This window comes from Carettochelys insculpta, chromosome 12 (genome assembly GCF_033958435.1).
Source record: "Carettochelys insculpta isolate YL-2023 chromosome 12, ASM3395843v1, whole genome shotgun sequence".
Taxonomy (NCBI): Eukaryota; Metazoa; Chordata; order Testudines; family Carettochelyidae; genus Carettochelys; species Carettochelys insculpta.
In genome coordinates this window covers 44,600,817-44,623,680 of record NC_134148.1, presented here as the reverse complement: position 1 = coordinate 44,623,680, position 22,864 = coordinate 44,600,817, and the positions used below count along the sequence as shown (strand labels likewise).

The 22,864-nt window shown below is 42.6% G+C and overlaps 1 protein-coding gene and 1 long non-coding RNA gene across 4 annotated transcripts in view; both read left to right on the top strand.

Annotated features, from left to right (window-relative positions):
• Positions 1–9,544, top strand: part of CTDSPL2 (CTD small phosphatase like 2) — an 89,037-nt gene extending 79,493 nt beyond the window's left edge. For 2 of the 3 annotated variants that reach the window (XM_075007365.1, XM_075007366.1), the window contains 2 exons: positions 6,835–6,930; positions 7,424–9,544. In XM_075007365.1, coding sequence (XP_074863466.1) covers positions 6,835–6,930; positions 7,424–7,489 — 162 coding nt within the window. In that variant the 3' untranslated portion in view covers positions 7,490–9,544. The remainder of the gene's footprint in view (positions 1–6,834; positions 6,931–7,423) is intronic. The other variant, XM_075007364.1, reaches the window with a different exon arrangement.
• A 4,270-nt stretch (positions 9,545–13,814) lies between these two features.
• On the top strand, positions 13,815–21,039 carry LOC142019757 (uncharacterized). The gene is made up of 3 exons (XR_012647184.1): positions 13,815–14,001; positions 14,438–15,007; positions 18,526–21,039. It is a non-coding gene; the product is annotated as an uncharacterized LOC142019757 (long non-coding RNA).
• Positions 21,040–22,864: the final 1,825 nt, after the last annotated feature.

Below are 22,864 nucleotides of genomic sequence, written 5' to 3'. Positions count from 1 at the left end.
AGGAATAATCAGCATGTATTTGTCCAGAACAAATAGTGTCAAATCAAACTAGTAGTTTTTTGACAGGGAAACGAAGCTTTCTGGATAGGGAGGAATCGGTGGATGAGGTATATTCTGACCTTAGTAAGGCTTTTGATACTGTCTTATGTGACCTTCTCATAAAGAAGCTAGGGAAATACAAGCTAAGTGGAGCTACCATAAAGTGGGCGCCTAACTGCTTGGATAACCATTCCCAGAGATTAGTTATTAAAGTTTCATAGTCATGCTAGAAGGCTATAACAAGAAGAGTTCATCAGGGATCATTTATGGGTCTGGTTCACCTTAATATCTTCTTCAGTGATTTAGATAAAGGCATAGAGAATACAGTAAGGTTTTGGAGTATGCAAACCTAGAGTACATGACCCCGCTCTTACATGGCTGACCCCCAGTTCCTACAGTAAACCCTGGAAATGTGCAATTTCCAGTTACACTTAACTCGCTCCCTTGTGGCCCTGGCTCAACACTCCCCACCCCCGTCCCTCCCCTGTTCTCCGCACAGCCCTAGCTCTGCTCACCACCTGCGCAAAGCTCCTACTCATCCCCCATCCCCGCTTCTGGCTCTAGCTCACCACCCCTCAGGCACGACTCTGGCTCAACCTCCCTGGCCCCAGTTCAACCCACCTGCTGGCTCTCCACTGTGCACGGCTCCAGCTCTGGCCCAACCTCCCCCTCCCACCTGGCTCCGGCTCCAGCTCAAACCCCCTGCGGCCCAGCTCCCCACCAGAGCAGGGCTCCAGCTCAACTCCACCCCTTGTCCCCCTGCAGCCCTAACCCGCTGCAAGCTTAGCTTCCCCATGCCCACCTCCCATGGCCCCAACCCGCCACCAGGCTTAATCCTCCCCAGGTGCCCCCCTGCCCCCACCACAGGACTTACCTTTCGGCAGCTTCCCTGGCTGCAGAATGTGTGTTCCCCTAGGAAAAAAGCTGAACCCCCACTTACACAAAATCCAGGGTACACGAGGGCGCATGAAATGGAATCCTTGCGTACTTTACTGTAAACACTCACAAAGTTTGCAACCGATACAAAGCTGGGAAAAGTTACAAGTACTCTGGAAGATGGGATATAACTCAAATTGATCTGGACAAAGTGGTGAAATGGTTTGAGGTAAATAGGATGAAATTCAGTAAGGATAAATGCAAAGTACACCACTTAGGAAGAAACGATCAGTATGCATGCATACGAAGTAGGAAATTACTGTCTAAGAATGAGTACTTCAGAATCGCCATTCACAGCATTCCAGCTCAGGGAGGGAGGGAGGAGGAGCATGGATGGAGCACAAATCAGGCAATTGATGTGCTCTGAAAGTGCTGGGAGGAAGGGGGAAGAGCAGATATGTGTGGGGCTCCAGGTCAAGAGAAGCATGGTAGAGGGGGCACAAGTGAAACTCCAGGCAGCCAAAGACTGTTGTGGCCCACTGAGATGGAGAACCACTCATGCAGCCTACCCACTGTTCCTGGTTCCCCATCCTTGGTCTTAGATGGTGCTTGATCCTGCCATGAGTGCAGGGAACTGGATTAGATGACCTCCAGGGTTATGATTCTATTAATTACCTCTCCTAGAAATTCAGCAAATTTCAGTAGTTTAGTACCACTCTGAATCGGGCTGTTTTCACAAAATATGCCCTTTCAAAAATAGTAAAAGAATTATGAGCAAACAAAAAGCTGGTTGAGGTGAAGTGTATACAACTATTATATTGATGCATGATCATAGAGGTATTCAGTGTACATCCCAGGATGCCGATTTTGTTGAAAATATTATATCAGGTTGGCATGATTTTACTTAGACGGATAACCACTTATCATGGGTGTAGCCAACTTTCCCCATGTTCCATAAAGTTTGTTTCCAGACACCAATTCTGGCTCTCTGTTCTGTGCTGTTTTTTAGCTGTGATTTATCCCTAAATGTCTTCTAAGAGCCCAGTAAGCAGTGAAAGTGTTGGTAATGTGCTAGAAAATATTGACATGTCATCTGGCAAATTCTCTCATCCAGCACTAGTCAGGTCCTGAGAGTGCCAAATGAATGAGGTTCAACCTGTATATATAGTCCAGTCTCCATAACTGTATAGACATGAGAGAAGTGGACAGATTCATGTAGGAGGATTTAGGAGATTAGAGAGTAGAACTCATGTTGAAAACAGTAGTGTGCCACAGGTCTCAGCCAGTTTCAGTTTCTGTTCAAAGCCAGTGATGCAGCTTTGTTGTTTGTAAATCCAGCACTAGTTTGGGGAAAGCCACTGCTCACAACTGATGCCAGGACCAATCAGTTTCATATTGTAAGCATGGCTTATTGAATCAAAAAACCCGATTCAGAACACACTCAGGTCAGTTCAAGGAAAAGACTTTTTTCTGTTGTCAGTGAGTGTTGAATCTGAGACCTGAATGCTTCTTTCAGATATCAATGCATGATTGATTTGCGTTGGCTTCGATAGAGTCTTTCCATGTCTGAGGGAAGCTCTGGTTCTTTGAGTGATTGTTCATGTGCATTCCAGTAAAGGTGTGTGTGCTCATGCATGTCCAAACTTTCTCCTAGCCGGTAGCTGTTGAGTCGGTGTGGTGCCGATTTAGTGCTGAGTATAGGCACTGCCTGGCCAACCCCTCTGCTCAGTTCCTTCTTGCCACAGTGTTGGTTGCTGGAACTCCCTTTGCTCACACTAGCAACTGTATTAGTAGCTGGTATTACTTAGTCTTTATCTATAGATAGTTTTAATTAGTTGTTAATTGTTTTAAATAGTTTAAATTGTTCAGTTAGTTAAATAGTTGTGATTGTTCTTAGTAGAATAGTTTGTTGGGCCAAAGTAGGGAGGCTACTCCTCCTCCTTGAGGCCTCAGCTCTGGGGGATGCCAAGACCCCCAGGCTTCAAAACCTGCGGAGACTGTGAAAAGCGCATGCCAAATAGCAACCTGCGCACTGCCTGCTTAAAGTGTTTGGGTGAGAGCCGCCAGCAGGAGTGCTGCCCGATTTGCAGGACCTTTAAACAGAGAACCTTGAAGGACAGGGTGCAGTGCCTCAGAGTCTTGTTATGGATGCAGCTTTCCAGCCTGAGAAGGCCCCGTCTCCCAGGCTGAGCACATCTACTTCAGTGTGTGGTGTGCCAACATGGAGCTCGGCTGTGGCGTCAGCAAAGGAGAAGGGCGTCCAGCACCATGGTGAAGGGCCAGTACTGCACCCTCCCAGGAGATACAAGTCTCAGTCCCCAGTACCTAACAAAAACAAGAGAAACGGCAGGGGCCACTCTCCCGCAGCGTCAAAGTGGAGTGAGGATCCCCAGGCACCGTTAGGCAAGCCACACCATGGGCATACCTTGGAAGGCCGAGCTTCAATGCCAGTCACAAGATCCAGTCCCTGTTTCCCAGAGCTGCTATCAATGCTGGACACATTCAGAGTGGCACAGATCCTCCTCGAAATCATGGCACCCTTCTTGCCATCGAGAACAAATTCCCAGAGGCAGGTGTTAAGTCGTTCTCCATCCTGGGACAAACCCACCAAGATGGCACAGCCATCTCTGCCCCAGCACCACCAGTGACTACGGTGCTGACGAAAGCATCATCCCAGCTGGTACGGATGCGAGCACCCTCAGCACAGGTGCCACCTTAGTCTTCTTCATTGAAGGCATCCAAGTCAGAGTTCAACTCCTTTTCCTGTTCAGGTAGGAGTAGGAGTGCCTGTTCTTCCTCCTGTCTGAGGTGATGCTCAGTGCAGGGGCAGTGGCTGCCGAACTGGCAGCTGGCACCACAATGGCCCTTTTGGACACTGGGTGTTTCATGAGAGCCAGGGGCACGTCATCTGGATGCAGTCCCGAGCCCTGTCACTGCTGGCGGTGTCAGGAGCTCCCCTAGTACTCTGTTCAGCAATATTGGCTTCGCTAGGAGTCCTGCCACAGGATTCATCATTGGAGCAGCTACTCTCCAGGGCCCATTCCTTGCTGGCACCTTCAGTCTCCTGTGCACTGACCCCCTGACTATGCCAGCACCTACAGAACCTGGAGGGTTCCAGGCGGCATTGGTGTCAATGGTGGTTCCTCCCTTTCTTCCACTGGTGCACAACTCGGTACTGCCCTCTGAGGGCTTAGTGATGCATGAGCAGGTGTCACAGCTCTTTCCACTACACAAAGGAGAAAGTGCACTGGACCTGCTGGCGGCCATGAACATGGTCTGCATACTGCAGGCTGTGGCCTCCTCATCGTTGTTTCCAGATGACACAGTCACCGGTTGTTCACCTCCAACATCTGCTCCAACAGGTAGCCCTGGGCATGGGAGTGCAGGCAGAAGAGGTAAAATGTGAGGCCAACCCGATGATGGATATTCTGTCCTCATCGGTTCCCACCAGAACTCTAGGCAATGTATTCCAGTGCTTTACCACCCTCCTAGTGAAGTAGTTTTTCCTAATATCCAACCTATTCCTCTCATTCTGTAACTTCACATCATTACTCCATTTTCTGCTATCTGTCACCACCGAGAACAATTTCTCTCCATCCTCCTTAGAGCACCCCTTCAGGGAGCTGAAGGCTGCTATTAAATCACCCCTCAGTCTTCTCTTCTGTAAACTAAGACCATATCTCTCAGCCTCTCCTCATAGGTCATGTGCTCCAGCATCTTAATAATTTTTAACAGCAACGAAGGGTCCTGTGGCACCTTATAGACTAACAGAAAAGTTTTGAGCATGAACTTTCCTGAGCACAGACTCACTTCATCAGATGCTGGTCTTGGAAATCTGCAGGGCCAGGTATAAATAAGCCAGAGCAAGGGTGGGGATAACAAGGTTAGCTCAGTCAGCAAAGGTGAGGCTTACTACCAGCAGTTGATCTGGAGGTGTGAACACCAAGGGAAGGGAAGCTGCTTTTGTGTTTAGCCAGCCATTCACAGTCTTTGTTTAAGCCTGAGCTGAGGGCGTTGAATTTGCAGCTGAATTGTAGCTCAGAAATTTCTCTTTGGAGTCTGGTCCTGAAATTTCTTTGCTGTAGGATAGCTACTTTTAAGTCTGCTACTGTGTGGCCTGGGAGATCTCCAAAGTAGCTATCCTACAGCAAAGAAATTTCAGGACCAGACTCCAAAGAGAAATTTCTGAGCTACAATTCATCTGCAAATTCGACGCCCTCAGCTCAGGCTTAAACAAGACTGTGAATGGCTGGCTAAATACAAAAGCAGCTTCCCCTCCCTTGGTGTTCACACCTCCAGATCAACTGCTGGTAGTAAGCCTCACCCTTGCTGACTGGGCTAACACCAGAGCTAATGCATCTGATGAAGTGAGTCTGTGCTCACGAAAGCTCATGCTCAAAACTTTTCTGTTAGTCTGTAAGGTGCCACAGGACCCTTCACTGCTGTTACAGATACAGACTAACACGGCTACCTCTCTGATACTTAATAATTTTTGTTCCCCTCTGCTGAACCTGCTCCAGCATATCCACATCCTTTCTATACTCGGGGGGGGGCCAAAACTGGGCAGAAAGAAAATACAGTAGCAGAGTCACTGGTTAATTGACAGACTTTCTTCCTCTTTACAGAGGTAAAATTTACCTGTAAGAAAAGTGAGTTCCTAGCAGCCCTTCATAGTGTTTTCCAAGGTTTAAAAAGATTCACATGGTAAATTTTGGTTTCCTTCCTTCTGCCTGTCATTTTTATCTCATTAGCCACTTGCCCTACATGTTTAATAATTTCACATGAAACCTGTCACTGGGCATTAACTTTGACTTAGCCAAAGGAAGCAGTGAAAGGACCTGGTCACCTAGGATCATCTGGGTAAAAGACCCATGGTGGTATCCATCGATTATAATTTTATGGCTGTAGTTTTTGCAAAACAAAGGAGAACAGCATGTGGGTACCTGGTTGCTTAGTCAACAGTTGCCTAATATGCATAGTTGTCTGAGTGCAGCTATTTCCAGGGGCCTCTGCTTTTTGCGCTAATATCCTTATAAATTATCCATTGGCAGTTGACTCACCAATTTGAGTCCTAGACCATTTTTCCAGATGGATCCACTTCCCTGTAGTGATCTTTCTAATGGCATGCTGTCATCTGGGGTCTGGCTCCCCTGCAATGGAATTAAAAATGTATTTGCTCTGTATGTTGAAGTTAATGCTGTTAGGTTTTTGAAGGAATTTTGTGTTTTGTAAACAATTATCAGAATAAAAAAATTGTCACATTTATGTCTCGTTAATTTCAGTGAATAGCTCTTAAACCCAATTTTACTTGCATACATAAACTGCCGTCAACATTTGTTTTACAGAAGTCTGCAGTATCTGCCTATATTTGAACACTTTCTGAACGTTTGTCTGCATTTCAGTCCAGCCGAATTTTGTGCTACAAATGTCAGCCCTGATATAAAGCAAGGGTGTGGAATCTATGGCCTGTGGGCTTGGTCAGGCCCCTGCTGACGCTGGTGTGTCTGAGCCCCCCACGGGACTGGAGAATAAGTGCTGGCTCACCCCACTTCTGGGGGAAACCCTGAACCTTCAGCTCGTGTCTAGAGCCAAGTCACTGAATTTTGAGTGTTTCAGGGTTTTTTTTGGGTGGGCTTTTTTGTTTGTTTTTGCTTCTCACTTGTGTGTGGCCCCTGACCGATTCTTTTTGTGGGTCAGTGGCCACCAATGGAAAAAATGTTCCCTACCCTTGATGTAGAGTATCACCAGTGTTCTTTTTTTCAGTGCTATACAAAGAAAGGATTTTTTTTTTTTTTACAAGTTGATTTTAAAACAATTTTTAGAGCAAAAAATGTATTTTACATAAAATGCACTATATCATCAGTGGTCTTTTTCAGAAGATATTCAGCATGAAAATTGACATATGTGATTTTATTTTAGCTTTCAAATGGAATTCCTATAGAGAGCTGGTTCATGGATAAAAATGACAATGAACTCCTAAAGTTAATTCCTTTTCTGGAGAAACTTGTGGAGCTGGTGAGTATTTAATATATTCATCTTTTTTTTTATATACACCCAAGGTAAAGTGTCACAATTACTGAAGCGATTTAGGAGCCTACATTGCATAGAAACTGAAATGTTACTTAGGAGCTTTCTAAAACTCTGTCTTGGCTGGACAGTAGTCCAAAACGCGCATAGTCAGTACTTACAAAAGTAAGTAAAAAGTAGGCTGTATTGAGTTAAGTATATGGCTAAAAGATTAGAACCAGTTCTGACACTACCTGTTGGACCTTCATTTAAGAGACTTGCCAGCCTGCACATAAATTTCTTCATTTTTAAAACTGAGATAAGATTTCTCTCAGTGGGTTTCAGTGAATGTTAATCAGTTAATGTTCTAAAGTTCTTTCAAAATATAAATCACTTTGTAAGTGGTATTGTATTATTATGTGTACTAATATCATTTAAAAACATAATTTAAAATCTGAAGTATCATATTATTTTAAAAACTGTAATGTTATTTTTTCTACAGAATGAAGATGTCCGACCTCACATCAGAGACAGATTTCGCTTGCATGATTTACTACCCCCGGATTAAATACCAAGTCTTTTATCAAATTACTGAAGGGGAAGAAAATGCAGGACCCTTTTGGACTAAAACAAAAACATTGCCATTACTGTTGAAATTTTGCATTTTTGTACCCCGTCTTGCTTTTCTTATCTTTGGTGCCCAACAGTAATCAAGGGTTACAGAAAGAGACTTTATATATCTCAGATTGAATACATACAGTACAATACAGTAGGGAGGCGAGAACAGAAAAGTCTTTAGAACTAGTGCAACTCCAATGAAATTTTTTTATGTACAGGACATCTGCAGTTTATAAAGAATTCTGTTTCTGCCACCAGCAGTTTGACCTGTAGAAACACAGGATTTTATGATATAACAGAGATTGAAAATGGACTCTTATTTTCTCTCTGTTCGGTGCTCTAAGTGGGTTTGTAGCCACTTTTCTGTTACTTTAAGATTCTCATTTCAACAGGAATGGCCAGTAAAAGTTGTTTTATTTTTCCTGTTAAGGTTTATAACCTTTTTACATTTTTGACCTGTATTAGCTTAGAATTCATTATGCATTCCTTTTAGTTGAGGCGCTTCATAGATTTTCTGGAAATAGCCAAATTTTATTAGTTTTTTATTATACAATTGAATGGCCGTTTTCCTGCTTTGTCTGCCTGCATACTGTATATTTGTTTAAAAATATTCTCTAGTTTTAGTCCATGTAAGTTTCATTTAGAAATACCTGCATTTATATTTTGTTTCTGTAATATTCTACTGTAGTTGAAATCTTTTCAAAAATCAAGAGACTGGCTAGATAAGAGTATAAGAATTACTAATATTCAAAATATTTAAACCATTGTGATGGCATGTACTCTGGACAGACAGTATCTTGCAGTGGCACACTTAATTGGTGGACAAGGAATACCTCAGATTATACTGTGCAAACAAATCTTTAAGGAGAATTATTTGGTCACCTGTTGGGTTTAATGCAAGTCAATTACTGCTGCCTTTGGATTCCTCCAAGAATGAAGTATTCTGCACAGTGGCTCAGTATTTTAAGATGTTTTGCATGGGCTGGTGGTAGCTCTGTTATGCTGTTTGTTACAATCAGTTTTAAACCTAGTGTAACAGTGAAGGTACCTAGCAGTAAATATGCACAATCCTGTGATACAGTACACTCCCATGCCGCCAGTGCAGGTAATATGCTATCATAGTGGTTTTCTATGCGATATGGAAATAGTCTTCAAGCCTTGGGTCTCTAATGCAGCTTACTACAAGAGGTTGATATTTTTATAATGGTGTGTAATCTCCTTTTCAGGAGGCTTTTTATGGAAGGTATAATTTGTTAAAGTTAGGATGCTTTGCCTCTCGACTGCATTAACATGCCACAGGCTCGGACTGTTTTTGTGTAAAGGATGTCACAGAACGGCACTTTTTCTAAAGAGAAGTTTGATATTTTGTATGCTTGTTAAGAAAGTACAGTATTGGAAATTAAAGGTGGACAACTGATAATTGAGAAGTATGTCAATTAATTTTTTATGTATATTACCTGTTTACTTGTACAATTTTATTGTACAAATTACATGCAGCTTCATTTTCAAATGAGTCCTTAAAATAAGGAAAATCTTTTTAGGAAAACATTTAATTTTGTATTTTTAATTTTAAAAGGCATGAGTTATGTCAACTTTTTCCAGTGTATTAATGAAGATTTTAACTTTTCATCAGGTTGAGTGTTTTCTTACTATATTATCTGTTGTGTATGTAGCTAGCACATTGTGTCAATGAACTGTTAAAAATTAGCATGTAGAGCAAGCTTGTTTTGTGGAAAATCCTTATTCATTAAAAATGTCATCATGGCAGATTTTCTGCAAAAAAAAAAAAAAAAGTGAAAAGCATTTGCAATTCAAAATACTGATTTTTTTTATTTTATTTTATTTTATTTTATTTTTTTGTATTTAAAGAAAGGTATTTTGCTTGCAGGAAAGAAATACTACAGATTCATTTTAATGAGAATCTTTTAAATGTATTTATCTTTAGGGCATCTGGGCATCTTTACGCTGTTTGTCTTATGTCTTTATTGAAATAAAATGTACATAACATTACCTTTATATATGCTTCTGCGCAGACATGTGAACCCTAGAATCTTTCCCCTTCCCTTCCTGTTCTTATGGTAATAGGCAGCTTGTCTTTGAGTTGCTGCAAGATTCTCCTACAATTTTTAAATTATTTTTAATCACTCTCAAACATAAATATAAGATATTTTAAAGTTAATCTAACAATGAGTGGAACTTTTTCCAAATTACCATAAGTATAATGCTATATCACACTTTTTTAATAAATCTAGCTTAATGGTACTAGTCTGAATAAGCTAATCATGGACATTGTCTGTGATTCAATAATATAGCACACGGTTACTGTCAGTCAGAATAAATTTCCTAAGCAAATATGTTCTAATTAATGCCATTTTGAGTAAAACCATTACAGATTGGTCTTTTTTGTTAAGCCAAAGTACACGTTTCATTTTACATATACATATACATGTCATGATTTTAGACCACTGAGGAAAACTAGAACATGAGATACTACAATCTGGGGTCTAGAAAATGTAGGGAAAATTGGTGATTTGGTGCTATCTAGCTGCACAACAAAAACATAGTACATATTAAATACTTGAATGTAAATAGGCTGCAAATCTGATTTTTTGTAATTATGATAATGCTGTGCAAAAAGAATGTATCTTTTCTTAAAAAAATTATGCTGATAATGTCACACATCTGCTCTATATAATCTTTCAAGCTAGTGTACTTAGATGTAATCAGATTCTTTCCCTTGTTTTTCATTTTATTGGACTCTAGCTGAAACGGCATGGTTTAAGTGCTACACTGATCTTACAGTATCATACACAGCTAATTACAGCCCCAAATTGTTGCCAGTAACTATAGATTTGCATTGTACAAGGTATTCAGGTTTGGTCCGTTTTTGAGTTACTCCACTGTTCTGTAATTAGTTGTTTATCTGTATGCTTTTCTTATCTCTAGAGAATTTATCAGAGGCATAGTATAATATCCTTTCCACGGTAAATTCTTAGTGATTTTATTAGCCATCTTTCACAACACATTGCTATTTGTATAGTCCTTTTACGTGCTCTGCACGTGTTGTAGTCTAGCTTTGATCATTTTACTTTTGATGGCTGAACTATGCTGGGATGAAAGATTATTACAGTTTCTTAGGATTTTGCAATATATGTTGAGGCTTTTTTTTTTAAAAATTCACTGTTTACATAGCAAAGTAACTGCTCCAGTTTTATTGTTTTGTTCGTGAGTTCACATTCACTTGTTTCTCCTTCTAGCTACCGAGGAAAATATTCTTTCATTATTACTCAAACTTTTAAAAGTCTGAATTCTTTGAGGCCTGATCAAGCGTCTGTCAAAGGCACCTATCTCTTGGCAGTTCTTTGTCAATCAAGGGTGCAGTAAGGACACTTTGTCAACTTCCCTAAGACCCTGATTCAGTAAAAACTGCTTTACTGAATTATATGCCTAAGTGCTTTACTGAGTCATGCTTTCATCCATAGAGCTTGCTTTGGATATTTGACAAACATTGCATAAGAAGGTGAACAGTCATGTAGTTTTCCTTTTTCTTTTTTTTCTGTTATGGTCCTAGTATCTGTAGTGTTCGAATTGCTAATCACATTACTTTATTCTCTTTGTCTCATCTTAACCAGTTGCATTCTGTTATCATATTACAATAGATTGAGTACAATTATTTTTTCAATTATCATTTGTCAATTTATGTTAATTTCAAATAGCAAATCATCATCTGGCAATACTGTCTGAATTAACAAGAATTTCCTCTTTCTTTTATTTCTGACATTGAAACATGAGACAGAAAAGTATGCATTTTACTTTCCCATCACTTTGTGAGTTCTGGAGGGCTAATGGGCATAGTATAAACTTACTGACCAACTGCCATTATAACATTTCTCTGACACCTTGAAGTTTTTAAGAGTTACAGTGACCCCAATCAGGGGTTGTACAGATCTGTTTTGCAACACTCTAGTGGTGCAGAGCACTCTTAAATCCAGTGGATCCAATCAACAGAGGCTCTCCATTTCATAGGATCCTTGAGTTGCAGATCCATAGTGGGTCCCGTGGTCAGGGTTATGGGCAGTGTTCTCTCTAAGTTATCCCACCCCTGAACAGTATGAGCACCAATGTGGAAGGGATCTGTGATCTGTCACCTTCATATTGGTGCACATAAGAAAATTCATGTGGCCAGGGTGAGGTTCACTTTCAGAGTGTAGAAGCAGGCTAGAGCAGAGGGTTGTAGTGCAGGAATGTGAGGTCTTTGGTGGGGCTGGCTTTGAGGGGCCCAGGGTTGGGGTGACAGGGCTCTGGCTGGGGATGCAGGCTCTGCAGAATGAGGAATTTAGGGTGCAGGAGGGAGGCTACAGGTTTTGAGAGAGGCTCTGGGCTGGGCCATAGGAAGGGGCTGTGGGCTAGGGATGAGGGCTTTAGGGTGCAAGAGGGTGCTCAGGGCTTGGGTACTCCAGATGGGGCAGGAGGTTGCAGCTTGGGCTTACTTGGTATGGAGACAGTGAGGGGGGGCACTTTCCCCAAGCAAGTCAGTGCTGGGGGTGGGGGGACGCATGTGCTCCTCTGTGCCAACCACAGCAATTATGTGCTGCTGACTGCGGCAGCTTCAGGTCTTGGGGGGAGATATTTCTCCCCGCTGCAGCCCAGAGTCCCTGTACAGGCTTAATGGGAAGCTGTGCAGCTTAGAGGGAACTAGATTGTGGGGTACGGCTATAACATCCATCTAGCCTTCCCCTTTGATTAGGGACAGTTATCATAGAATTTGCAGCCTCTTCCATCCTTCAACAGTGCTTAATACTCCTTAATGGTAACAGTGTGGTTGGACTTGTAAACCCTATTTCAGAAGCCTTTATTAAACTAATACTGTTCAAAACTTAACTGAAATATAAAAACCAGAGCTAGATATTTGATGCTTAATGGGATAAAACAACTAGCTGTAGCAGGTATATACATATTAAACCCATCAATTTAAAAAATGACTATATCCATCTACTTGTTTCCCTGCACAAATTTGTTTTCCTGTACAAATTGACTGGCAAGTTGAGTTTCTACATTCCCAGCCGGTGCAGAGAGAAATCAATCACCAGATTTTGTTAGTAACAGGCTTTGAAAGCTGCAGCATTTTTCTAGTGTAGGAGAAAATACGCCATCCAAGTGGTCTACAATCATTCTGGTTATATAAAAACAATTAGTCCCTTTATAGATTTTTTTAAACAGATTAAAGACTGACACAGAAGTAGCTTAATGCAAGAGCTTTGGATCGGCCCTGGTCAAAAAGGATCCAGGTATGGCCATGAGGTAGGGAAGTAGTGCTCATATACCCCTGGGGGTATACTGAGGTCTTCCAAAGGACACATCAACTCCTCTAGATGTGTCATTTTACAGCAGGCTACATAAAAAGCACTAGCTAAGTCAGTACAAACTAAAATTTTGTAAATGACTTGTATATACTGCTGTATATCCAATATACTGAAAGGTAAGTACAAAATTTGTGTTTCAACTGATTTATAAGTATAATGTGTAAAGGAGAAAATATGCCATTTTTCAGTAATAGTGTGGCTGTGACACTTTTATATTTTTATGTCTGATTAAGTAAGCAAGTGGTTTTTAAGTGAGGTGAAACCTGGGGGTATGCAGGACAAATAATTCTTCTGAAAGGAGTACAGTAGTTTGAAAAGGCTGAGAACCACAAAAGTAGGGACCCAGACAGCCTTGAGCAACTGACTGGTATTGGCAAGTTACCTTCTCAGGTAGACTAAGCCTTCGGGGGAAAGATGACTATTTGGCTAGGGGAGGAGAGATTCCTCAGTTCTTCCTCTCTACCCACCCCACTTTTTTTAGGGGAAGTGATTTTAATGGATTAATGTCCCCTTTCCATCTCTGATGATACAAGTCTGTATGAGATTGTAAGGATGCTCCTACACATGCCACCTCTCATTGGAGGTGGCATAGTAACAAGACAATTTGAAGCAGGCTAATGATGTGCCAATATGCATATTCAGTGCCTCATTAGCATAACGGCAGCTGCAGAAATTTCGAAGTGCAGACTTCAAATTGCAGCTTCCGTGTAGATGGAGGCAACTTTGAAATAAGCACCCCTCTTTCTGACAGTCTCTTACTCTGATCTAGTTTTGAGTCATGATATTTGTTCCCAATTGTGAATATTCAAAAAACCACTAAATGAACGAGCATGCATGTGATAGGAAATAGCACTGGTGTATCATTTTCAATACTTTAAATAATCTCTTATTGTGCTCTTTATATGTTTAAGCCCTGTCTGCAATCTTTTCTCTTTTTATTTTCTAGTGTGGGAAGCAAGCAAGGACAGATTGATGAAGGTGAAGATTTATTTACTTGGTCCATTATTGAGGCACAACAATTTTTAACTTGCTAACCTTGACAGTAACACAAAAGTTTTATTTTGGTTGATCCTTATGTCCTGTATATGCTGAATCCTGCGTAAGTATTTTTATAGCGAAAACTGATCCATCAATTTATGCTGCTTTTGACAACACTGCTAGTACAAAGAATCACAAGATTCGTATTAAATATTTGTTTTAGCTATTATATTGGGAGTTTTAGACAATATTAATTCTTTCAATTGGTATTTAACAGCAAATGCCATTCCTACCTACACTTCCTGCAGAAACAATTTTCTTTGCAGTATGAGTTTTATGGAACTTTCAGACTCTAAAATTGGAGGAAAACTAAAATTTGACTTTTTAAAGAAAGTAATGGAGATAAGAAAAACAAGTATATATACTTTGATAAAATCGTTAATTTTGGGTTAATTTTGATCTGATTCTGATGGTATATATTGTACACAGTCCAATGCATATCTTTTGTAGAATTATCTTTATGTGAACAATTCTGACCTCTCTTCTCTTCTAAGCAGAATCTGTTAGCTGTGTAAAGCGCTTATATCAGAGAAAGTGTGATGTTGGAGATAAGAGCTGTGGAGCAGCAGCTGATTGGGCAGCACAGCCCCTGCCACACCAGAGAGAGAGGCTGGTGGTTGGGCAGCGTGGCCCCCACTGCCCTGGGCTGGCCCCAGGAAACTGCTGCCCTAAGTCCCCTCAACTGCCTGTCTTGACTCCTGCACCCCCACTCCTGAACCTCCACCCCTGCCCTGACTCCTGCACTCCCCACATCAGCCCCCTACATTTACAAGCCCCTGCCTTGACTGCAGTACAGCTCACACTCCCAGGCCCTGCCCTGAAAGACCTGAGCAATGCTAGGTAAGTCTTGTAGTTGATTTTTATAGAATATGTAGGCAATATTGTCTGTTATCATACATATTGTTTTGTTCATTATCAGTGGGAAGAATTGAAAACAGACACTGCAAACCACATGTAGTTCTAGGAGACTGATGTGTAACAGAGTCTGTAGAAGAGCATCTCCCTTGGATCATATGCTACTTTAGTTGTACACCCCAGACAATCAACGAGGCTTTCGTTGTGATCAGGTAGGGATTCTGGGTCCTAGTGAAAGGGGACCCTGTGCCTATGTTCCTCAGTTGTGTCCACCAATGTAAAGATTCCTGGACTTCTGGTGGCACTGTTACACTTTTGTTCAAGCTGTGCTTTGGTATGTGTACTGAATTTAGCCAGTTCTGTGGGCAGCAGATGTGTAATTGCATATCTTATTATGAAAGCAGTGGCTGCCATGTGGCTTTACAGTTGTAGGCAGGTGCATGCCAGTATTCATCGGCTGTTCATGACTACTGAGATGAGGTTGGCCAGCATGATGAATCTGTTCATGGTTAGAGATACCCTGGCCTCTATTTACCAATTACAGACAACTGACGTCCGGCAAAGGATGAACTCTCTCCTCTGGAATTTTGTATTACCGCAAATAGGATTAATTTTTGTTCATTTAGCTGTAATACAAAATTCCAGAGGAGAGAGTTCATCCTTTGCTGGATATCAATTGTCTGTGATTGCATGAGGCCTTTGAGCAGGCAGTCATCCAAATATGGAAATATTGCTGTCCCATTTGTGCAAAGGTGCTGCTACTACTGCAAGGATTTTGGAGAAGATTCTTGGTGTAGTAGAAAGGCCATGTGGTAGAACTCTGTGTTGGTAGTGAGTATCAGAGAGGTAGCCGTGTTAGCCTGTATCTTCGAGAACAACAAGTCTTGTGGGACCTTATAGACTAACATATTTTGGAGCATAAGTTTTCCAGGGCAAAGACCTGCTTTATCAGATGCATGGAAGGGTGGGGTTCAGAGGAGTATCTAAAGAGGGGGGGTCCTAGTAAAAGAGAGGGCCAGAGCTGACAAGGCCTCTTCAGTCAGGGATGGAAATGGCCCATTATCAGTAGTATACATCAAGAGAGGAGAAAAAACAAGTCAGATCACTGGGGGGGATGTGGCCCATTGTCAGATTCTTATGTGTAGGTGTGAACTTCCAGAGCAGAGAAGCTGCTATTGTAGCTGGCCCCTTACAATAGCAGCTTCTCTGCTCTGGAAGTTCACACTTCCACATTAGAATCTGACAATGGGCCACATCCACCCTGACTGATCTGACTTGTTTTTTCTCCTCTCTTGATGTATACTACTGATAATGGGCCATTTCCACCCTGACTGAATACACCTTGTCAGCTCTGGCCCTCCCTTTTACTGGGAAACCCCTCTTTAAATATTCCTCTGAAACCCACCCCCCACTCATGCATCTGATGAAGCAGGTCTTTGCCCACGAAAGCTTATGCTCCAAAATATCTATTAGTCTATAAGGTGCCACAGGACTTCTTGTTGTGTTGGTAGCGGTAACTTCCCATGGTGACCTTGGAGGAATCTTCTGTGATGGGATGCATGGTGATGTAAAAATAGGGGTTTTGTAGAGTGAGGGGTGAGAACCAGTTCCCTCTTTCTAGTATTATGGCTAGTGTGACAGTCTCTGGATTCACATGAACACGTTGAACTTTGAGATCCAGAATGGGTCTCTATGACTGGGTCTACATTTTCCCCCAACTTCGAAGGAGGCATGTTAATCAAGGCGATGCGAAATTACTAATGAAGTGCTGCGGTGAATATGCAGCACTTCATTAGGCTAATTCTCCCCAGCGGCAACTTTGAAGCATCAGACTTTGACATGGCGGCATGTATGTAGCCACGGACACTTCAAAGTGCCCACGCTACTTAAAGTCCCTTTACTTCTCAAAATGGCACTTGGAAGTTTGATGCTTTGAAGTTGCTGCGGGGGAGAATTAGCCTAATGAGGTGCTGCATGTTCACTGCAGCACTTTATTAGTAATCTCCTGTCACCCTGATTAACATGCACCCTTCAAAGTTGGGGGGCAAGTGTAGACGAGCCCTATGATCTGTTTTATTCTTCTGGCTTAAGAAGTAATGGGAAGAGAACGTCTTCCCTCTGTGTTGGAACTAGTTCCATGGTACCTAACTATAGAGGGCGGTTTAATTCTTGTCATAGCAGGTGCTTGTTGAGAAGGGTCCCTGAACAGGAACAGAGAAAGGCCTGCCGAATCAGGGTGGATAGAAGATGAAGGGGATGCCATAGCTCAATATTATGATCTCTAAAACCCCTTGGTCTTCAGGGATTGAGGCCTGGACATAATCAAAAGGGCATAATCAGTGGCCAAAGGCCTGGTTGCTATTCAGTAGTCATACTGTCAGGGGAGGGAGGTTATGTGCCTCAACTCCTTGCCCTTCTGATGGGGTTTGGCAAAGGTCATAGTGCTAGAAGTGCCCAGTGCCACAATGGTGCTGACCCAGAAGATGGTTGGCATTGAGAACAGTCACCTGGCAGGAGACCGTTTCTTTTAATTACCTTTCTCTGTGGTGAGATTTTCACTCGTTTCCTTGATCTTTTAGATTCTTTTAGAGCAGTGATTCCCAAACGTTTCACCATCACTACCCAGCTTTTGATTTTTGAGGAAACCCTCATGGCCCACCACCTCTTCTTTACCATCATGCAACCCCCCTTTAACAAAAAATTCAATTCATAACTTAGACACAAAAATGATATAAAAATGTTATTTAAAATTAAAAATGAGCACAAATAATTCTTCTGGGCCTTTTGTGAGTGCCTGGTTCAGACCCAGCTGGCCAGCCAGAGATGCCCAGGCTGCCAGAGCCGCAGCTGGCCACCTGAGCTCCATGCTGCTGGGGCCAGCCGCCTACCCACCAGCTGTCTGCCCCAGCTGCAGGCCAGCCACTCACCGAAGCCCCGTGCTGCCAGGGCCAGCTGCCCAACCATCAGCCCGAGCTGTCCAAACCCCATGCTGCTGGAGTCAGCCACCTGCCTGCCAGCCCAAGCCCCAAACTGCTGGAGCCAGCCACCTGCCCGCAGTTGCCCAAGCCCTGTGTTGTGGGGACCAACTGCCAGCCCAAGTCACCTGAGCCCCACGATGCCAGAGCCAGCCACCTGAGTCCCACAGGCTGGCTGGCTGCTCAAGCCCTTCCCCCCCACAAAGCCAGGCAACCCCAGCCTCCCATCTTAACCCCTCCTTCCCTTCCCCCTGAACCCACACACTCTCACCCTTGCAGGATGCAGCTAGCTCCTTGGGGGTCTTCGCCAGCTGCCTACTTTTTATAGCATCTGTGCTGGGCCACCCATGTAAAATGGCAGGGGCTGAGAGCCAGAAGCAAAGACCAGTTCTTTCTTCGGGTGGAGGAGTTGGGTTTCCTCACGCCCCCCCAGTTTGAGAAACCATGTTTAAAGGAATGAGCAATGAACTCAGGTAGCTCCTGGTGGAAAGAGTCTTGCCCTGGTCAGAGAGGGTTCTCTGTCTGGATGTGTTATAGATGGAGTGCAGGTCTGGGGAATGTGCAGCTCACCAAGGCAGTCTGAGAAAGGCATAATGTTGCAGCATGATCTGCACCTTATAAAACCTGGGGAATCGGGCTTTGCTGAATAGGATGAACTGAGCCCCACTCTGAGGGGAAAAAAAAAGTGAAACAAAGACTATTCCTAGTATTATTAACAATACTATAGAAAACAAACAATTTCTAACTTTCTCTAGGTTTCAGAGAACGCCATCTCAGGCCAATGATGATTGAGAAGGAACTGAGGGAGTTTCATTGTGTGTGTCAGATGAGGCACCAACAGTGCTGTGAAATGTCTACTGTGCATGCGTGACCCAGATGGACACTGCTGTCGTAGAAAGCACACCAAACACATCAATTTTATAGAATATTAATGATTTAATAGTGATGGTATTAGTTTGCAATATTTTACATTTCAAGGCTACAGTTTTTGTCCTAACCTTATATATTGCATTCCATGTTCCTTTCCTACTGTATTATTTAAATTCATATGTATTTCTTTTACTAGCAATCCAAAAAGTTTATGCCTTTTGCAACAAAATGGCATGAAATTTAACGTGGATAAGTGTGAAGTAATGCATGTTGGAAAAAATAACCCAAGTATACATTCAATATGATGGGGGCTAATTTAGCTACAACTGATCAGGAAAGAGATCTTGGGCTTATCATGGATAGTACTCTGAAAAGATCCACGCAGTGTGCAGTGGCAGTCAAAAAAAGAAATAGGATGCTAGGTATTATTAAAAAAGATAGAAAATAAGACAAAGAATATTTTGCTCTCCCTTTATAAAACTGTGGTACGCCCATACCTCAACTGCTATGTACAGATGTGGTCTGCTCACCTCAAGAAAGATATTTTCGCATTAGAAAAGATTCAGAAAAGGGCAACTAAAATGATTAGGGGTTTGGAATGTGTCCCATATGAGGAGAGGTTAGAGACTGGGACTTTTCAGTTTAGAATAGAGGGGGATATGATAGAGGTGTATAAAATCATGGGCGGTGTGAAGAAGGTGAATAAACAAAAGTTCTTTACTTGTTCCCCTAATATAAGAACTAGAGGACACCAAATGAAATTAATGGGTAGCAGGTTTAAAACTAATAAAAGGAAGTTTTCTCACAGTGCAGTCAGCCTGTAGAACTCCTTGTCAGAGGTGGCTGTGAAGGCTAGGGCTATAAGAGAGTTCAAACAAGAGCTAGATAAATTCATGGGGGTTAGGTCCATAAAAGGCCTAACTGTGTCTGAAATATTGTGTCCAGTTTTGGGCCTCCCAGTATAAAAAGGATGTGGATGTGCTGGAGCAGGTTCAGTGGAGGGCAACAAAAATGATTAAGGGGCTGGAGCACAAGACCTATGAGGATAGGCTGAGGGATTTGGGTTTGTTTAGTTTACATAAGAGAAGACTTAGAGGTAATTTAATAGCAGCCTTCAACTTCCTGAAGGGAAGCTCTAAAGAGGAGGGTGCGAAACTGTTCTCAGTGGAGTCAGATGGCAGAACAAGGAGTAATGGTCTGAAGTTGAAGAGAGAGAGAATAGGTTAGATATTAGGAAAAACTGCTTCACCAGGAGGGTGAAGAAGGATTGGAATGTGCTGCCTAGACAGGTGGTGGATTCTCCATCCCTTGAGGTTTTTAAGTCCCAGCTTGACAAGGTTCTGTCTGGGATGACTTAGTTGGGGTTGATCCTACTTGAAGCAGGGGGCTGGACTAGGTGACCTCCAGAGGTCCCTTCCAGCCCTATGATTCTATGAACCAGGGGTAGGAATGGTGTCCCTGGCCTCTGTTTGTCAGAGGCTGGAGATGGATGGCAGGAGACAAGTCACTTGATCATTGTCTTTGGTCCACCCCCTCTGGGGCACTGTAGCCAGACAAAGTCTCCCCCTTACAAGCCAGCTTGCTCGCTGCCCCCCCCCCCCCCCCCCCACTGAGGAGCACACAGGGCACGGAAACGGCTGCTGACAGCACAGTCTTTGATGCCGTCATTGAGGCCCAGATGTGCTAGCTCGTCTTGACCCTGAGAAACAGAAAGTACAGATAGAGGGCTAACAGGCCAAACTGTCAACAAGGGGAAGGGGGAACCTCAAGAAATCACCCCAGCTGGCATTGATGAATATGATGCACACACACATACCATTCCAGAAGAGGAAGTCCCCGACCACACAAAAAGAATGTCCTGTACTCCTAAATTGCTTATCTCCTGTCTTACAAGTGCAAATTAAGTAAGAAATGCCCTTGTAACAAACCGGCATCACAAAAGACAGACCAGTATGATCTAGCACCTTAGATAAGAAAGAGAATACGTAACCAAAAGGGGTATAAAAGGTGGGCCCAGCAGAACTCTAACTTTGAGTGCATTCCACCAACTGCCTGCTGGTCGGGTCAGGTGATTGCCTCCCAAGGTCTGCAACTGGGGATGCCCAACCTCGTATTCGTCTTTCTGTGGAATTGAGTGACCGATCTGGCTTGGCTACGCTGGTATCGAGAGACGCAGAGAGGGTAAGATATACCCATGCTAGGTCTCCTTTCTTTTTGTGCACAGTTAAAGAATTAGAGCTCTGTAACTAGATGTCGTTGTATCAAGATATCATTGTGTTAGATGGTAACAGATATCTTTGTATTGGATTGTAATGTAACTTGTTAACACCTGTACTTTGCTAGCATATAAGAAGTAAATAATAGCCTTTTGTAACCGCATGCTTATAACTGTAGCTTAAATAAACTTGTAACTAGTTAAGATCTAAGCCTGACTTCTGTTACCCTTTTGTCACTACAACACAGCTGGCACAACAAAAAGAAGTTTAACCGTTTGCTTACCACAGCCTGGCCATAGGTGAGAGGGCTAGCAGCTCCCTGCTCTAACAGTAAAAAAAAAACTGGGTTGCTTAGGACCCAGGGGAATCCGTCAGCCTGTCCTGGCTGCTTGCAGCAACGAGCTCTCACAGTTTTAAACTCAGATGATAACAAGGGTATAGTTGGTACCCCACCGCACATTACCCGGCCACCGGCTAACAGGCACTTAGCACTGGCCACTGTCAGCAGACGGGATGTTGGGCTAGAGGGATCTTTGGTCTGACCCAATAACGGCTGTGTTTATGTTCTTACTACACTTTGAGAGGATTTTCAAGGATGGGTTACGGCTAGTGCATTCTCTAGCTTTGTTATGTTGGATCCTGATTTCCATGGAGAACAGGACTGCTTACTTACCAAATCAGAGGTTGTCACCATTGTTGATAGATATCGATCACATGGCTGCATGGGTGTTCTTTCAGTGTGTTCCAGCTCTGCACGGATAGCGGAGATAACAGACTTCACGTGAATTGCTCAATAAATTCACAGACTGAGTTTTTAGTGAGGCACCCCGTCACATTCTGTGTTAATAAAGCACAGTCCTAGTATCCCACAGACTACAAGACCACTAACACATGTAAGTCCATTAATTGGCCATACAGTGAATGGTAGAACTTCCTGTTTCCCTCAAGGGCAGAGATACATTTTTATTTTTCAAAACAAACAAGTTATGTACTTCCCTCTGACATAGTTAGGTGCTATCCTCTAATGTGGTTAGCTAAAGTCCCCTCTGACATAGCTAACCATCAGATATTATTTTGTGCCTGCTGGCTTGATTAAAACATTCCTGTTCCCCATGCTGTTGTTCTGGTCTCAGCATGTTTCTGTTATCATTTGGGGAACGTGTTGGTGTTGAGGTATTCTGATATCACCCTTCTAGAATGCATTTGTGTGCATGGTCTGTGCCTAGTGCTTCTTTGGAATGTGTGTTTCTGCAATATTAGCTCTATTTTGACAGGTTCTGTGAGGAGGCCCTGCCTATCTCACAGACTGATTTGGCTTTAAAGTTTTACCACTTCTTTAACCTAAGCTTCATGCCAGGTATAATGCAAGGGCTTACGTTTCAAGCCTCTTCCCACTACAGCTGCTACCAAAAATCTCCAGTCAGTGGTGACAGGACAGACCAATACCTGAAGTGGAGCATCCGCGAGGACACCATTCAAAGAAGAAGGGATTTTCAGTCATTGTAGTAAATCTACCCCCTCATGAGATTGCAGGTTGGTCAACAGAAGAATTCTTCCATTGATCTAATGAGGTCTATAGCTGGGCATAGGTTGTTGTAACTTTCTTCCAGTGTATATTAGCTCATCAGAACTCAAAAAGAGAGCTATCCCAGTGAGTTTATAAAATATATAAGCAGAATACCTTCAAATTAAAGAATAATGTATTGACAGTATTGACAACTTTTGATGCTATCATGAGTGCTACATTATTTGATATTTTACTTATATCTGAGGATCCAAGAGTTGTAAGATGACATATAAAAAAGCTTATAATACAGGTAGCTGTGAAGAACAGCTTAGAAAATGACCTGCATGCATCCTAACTGCTCAAAAGCTAGAATGCAAGTAAAAAGAATTCCTGTTTGTAGTGTCATGATTTTAAAAGATTTCAAACATCTCTCTACATGGGCTATTTAAGTACAAATACATTATAGCAGTTTTGAAGAAGCAGTCAAACCTGATTCAGTGT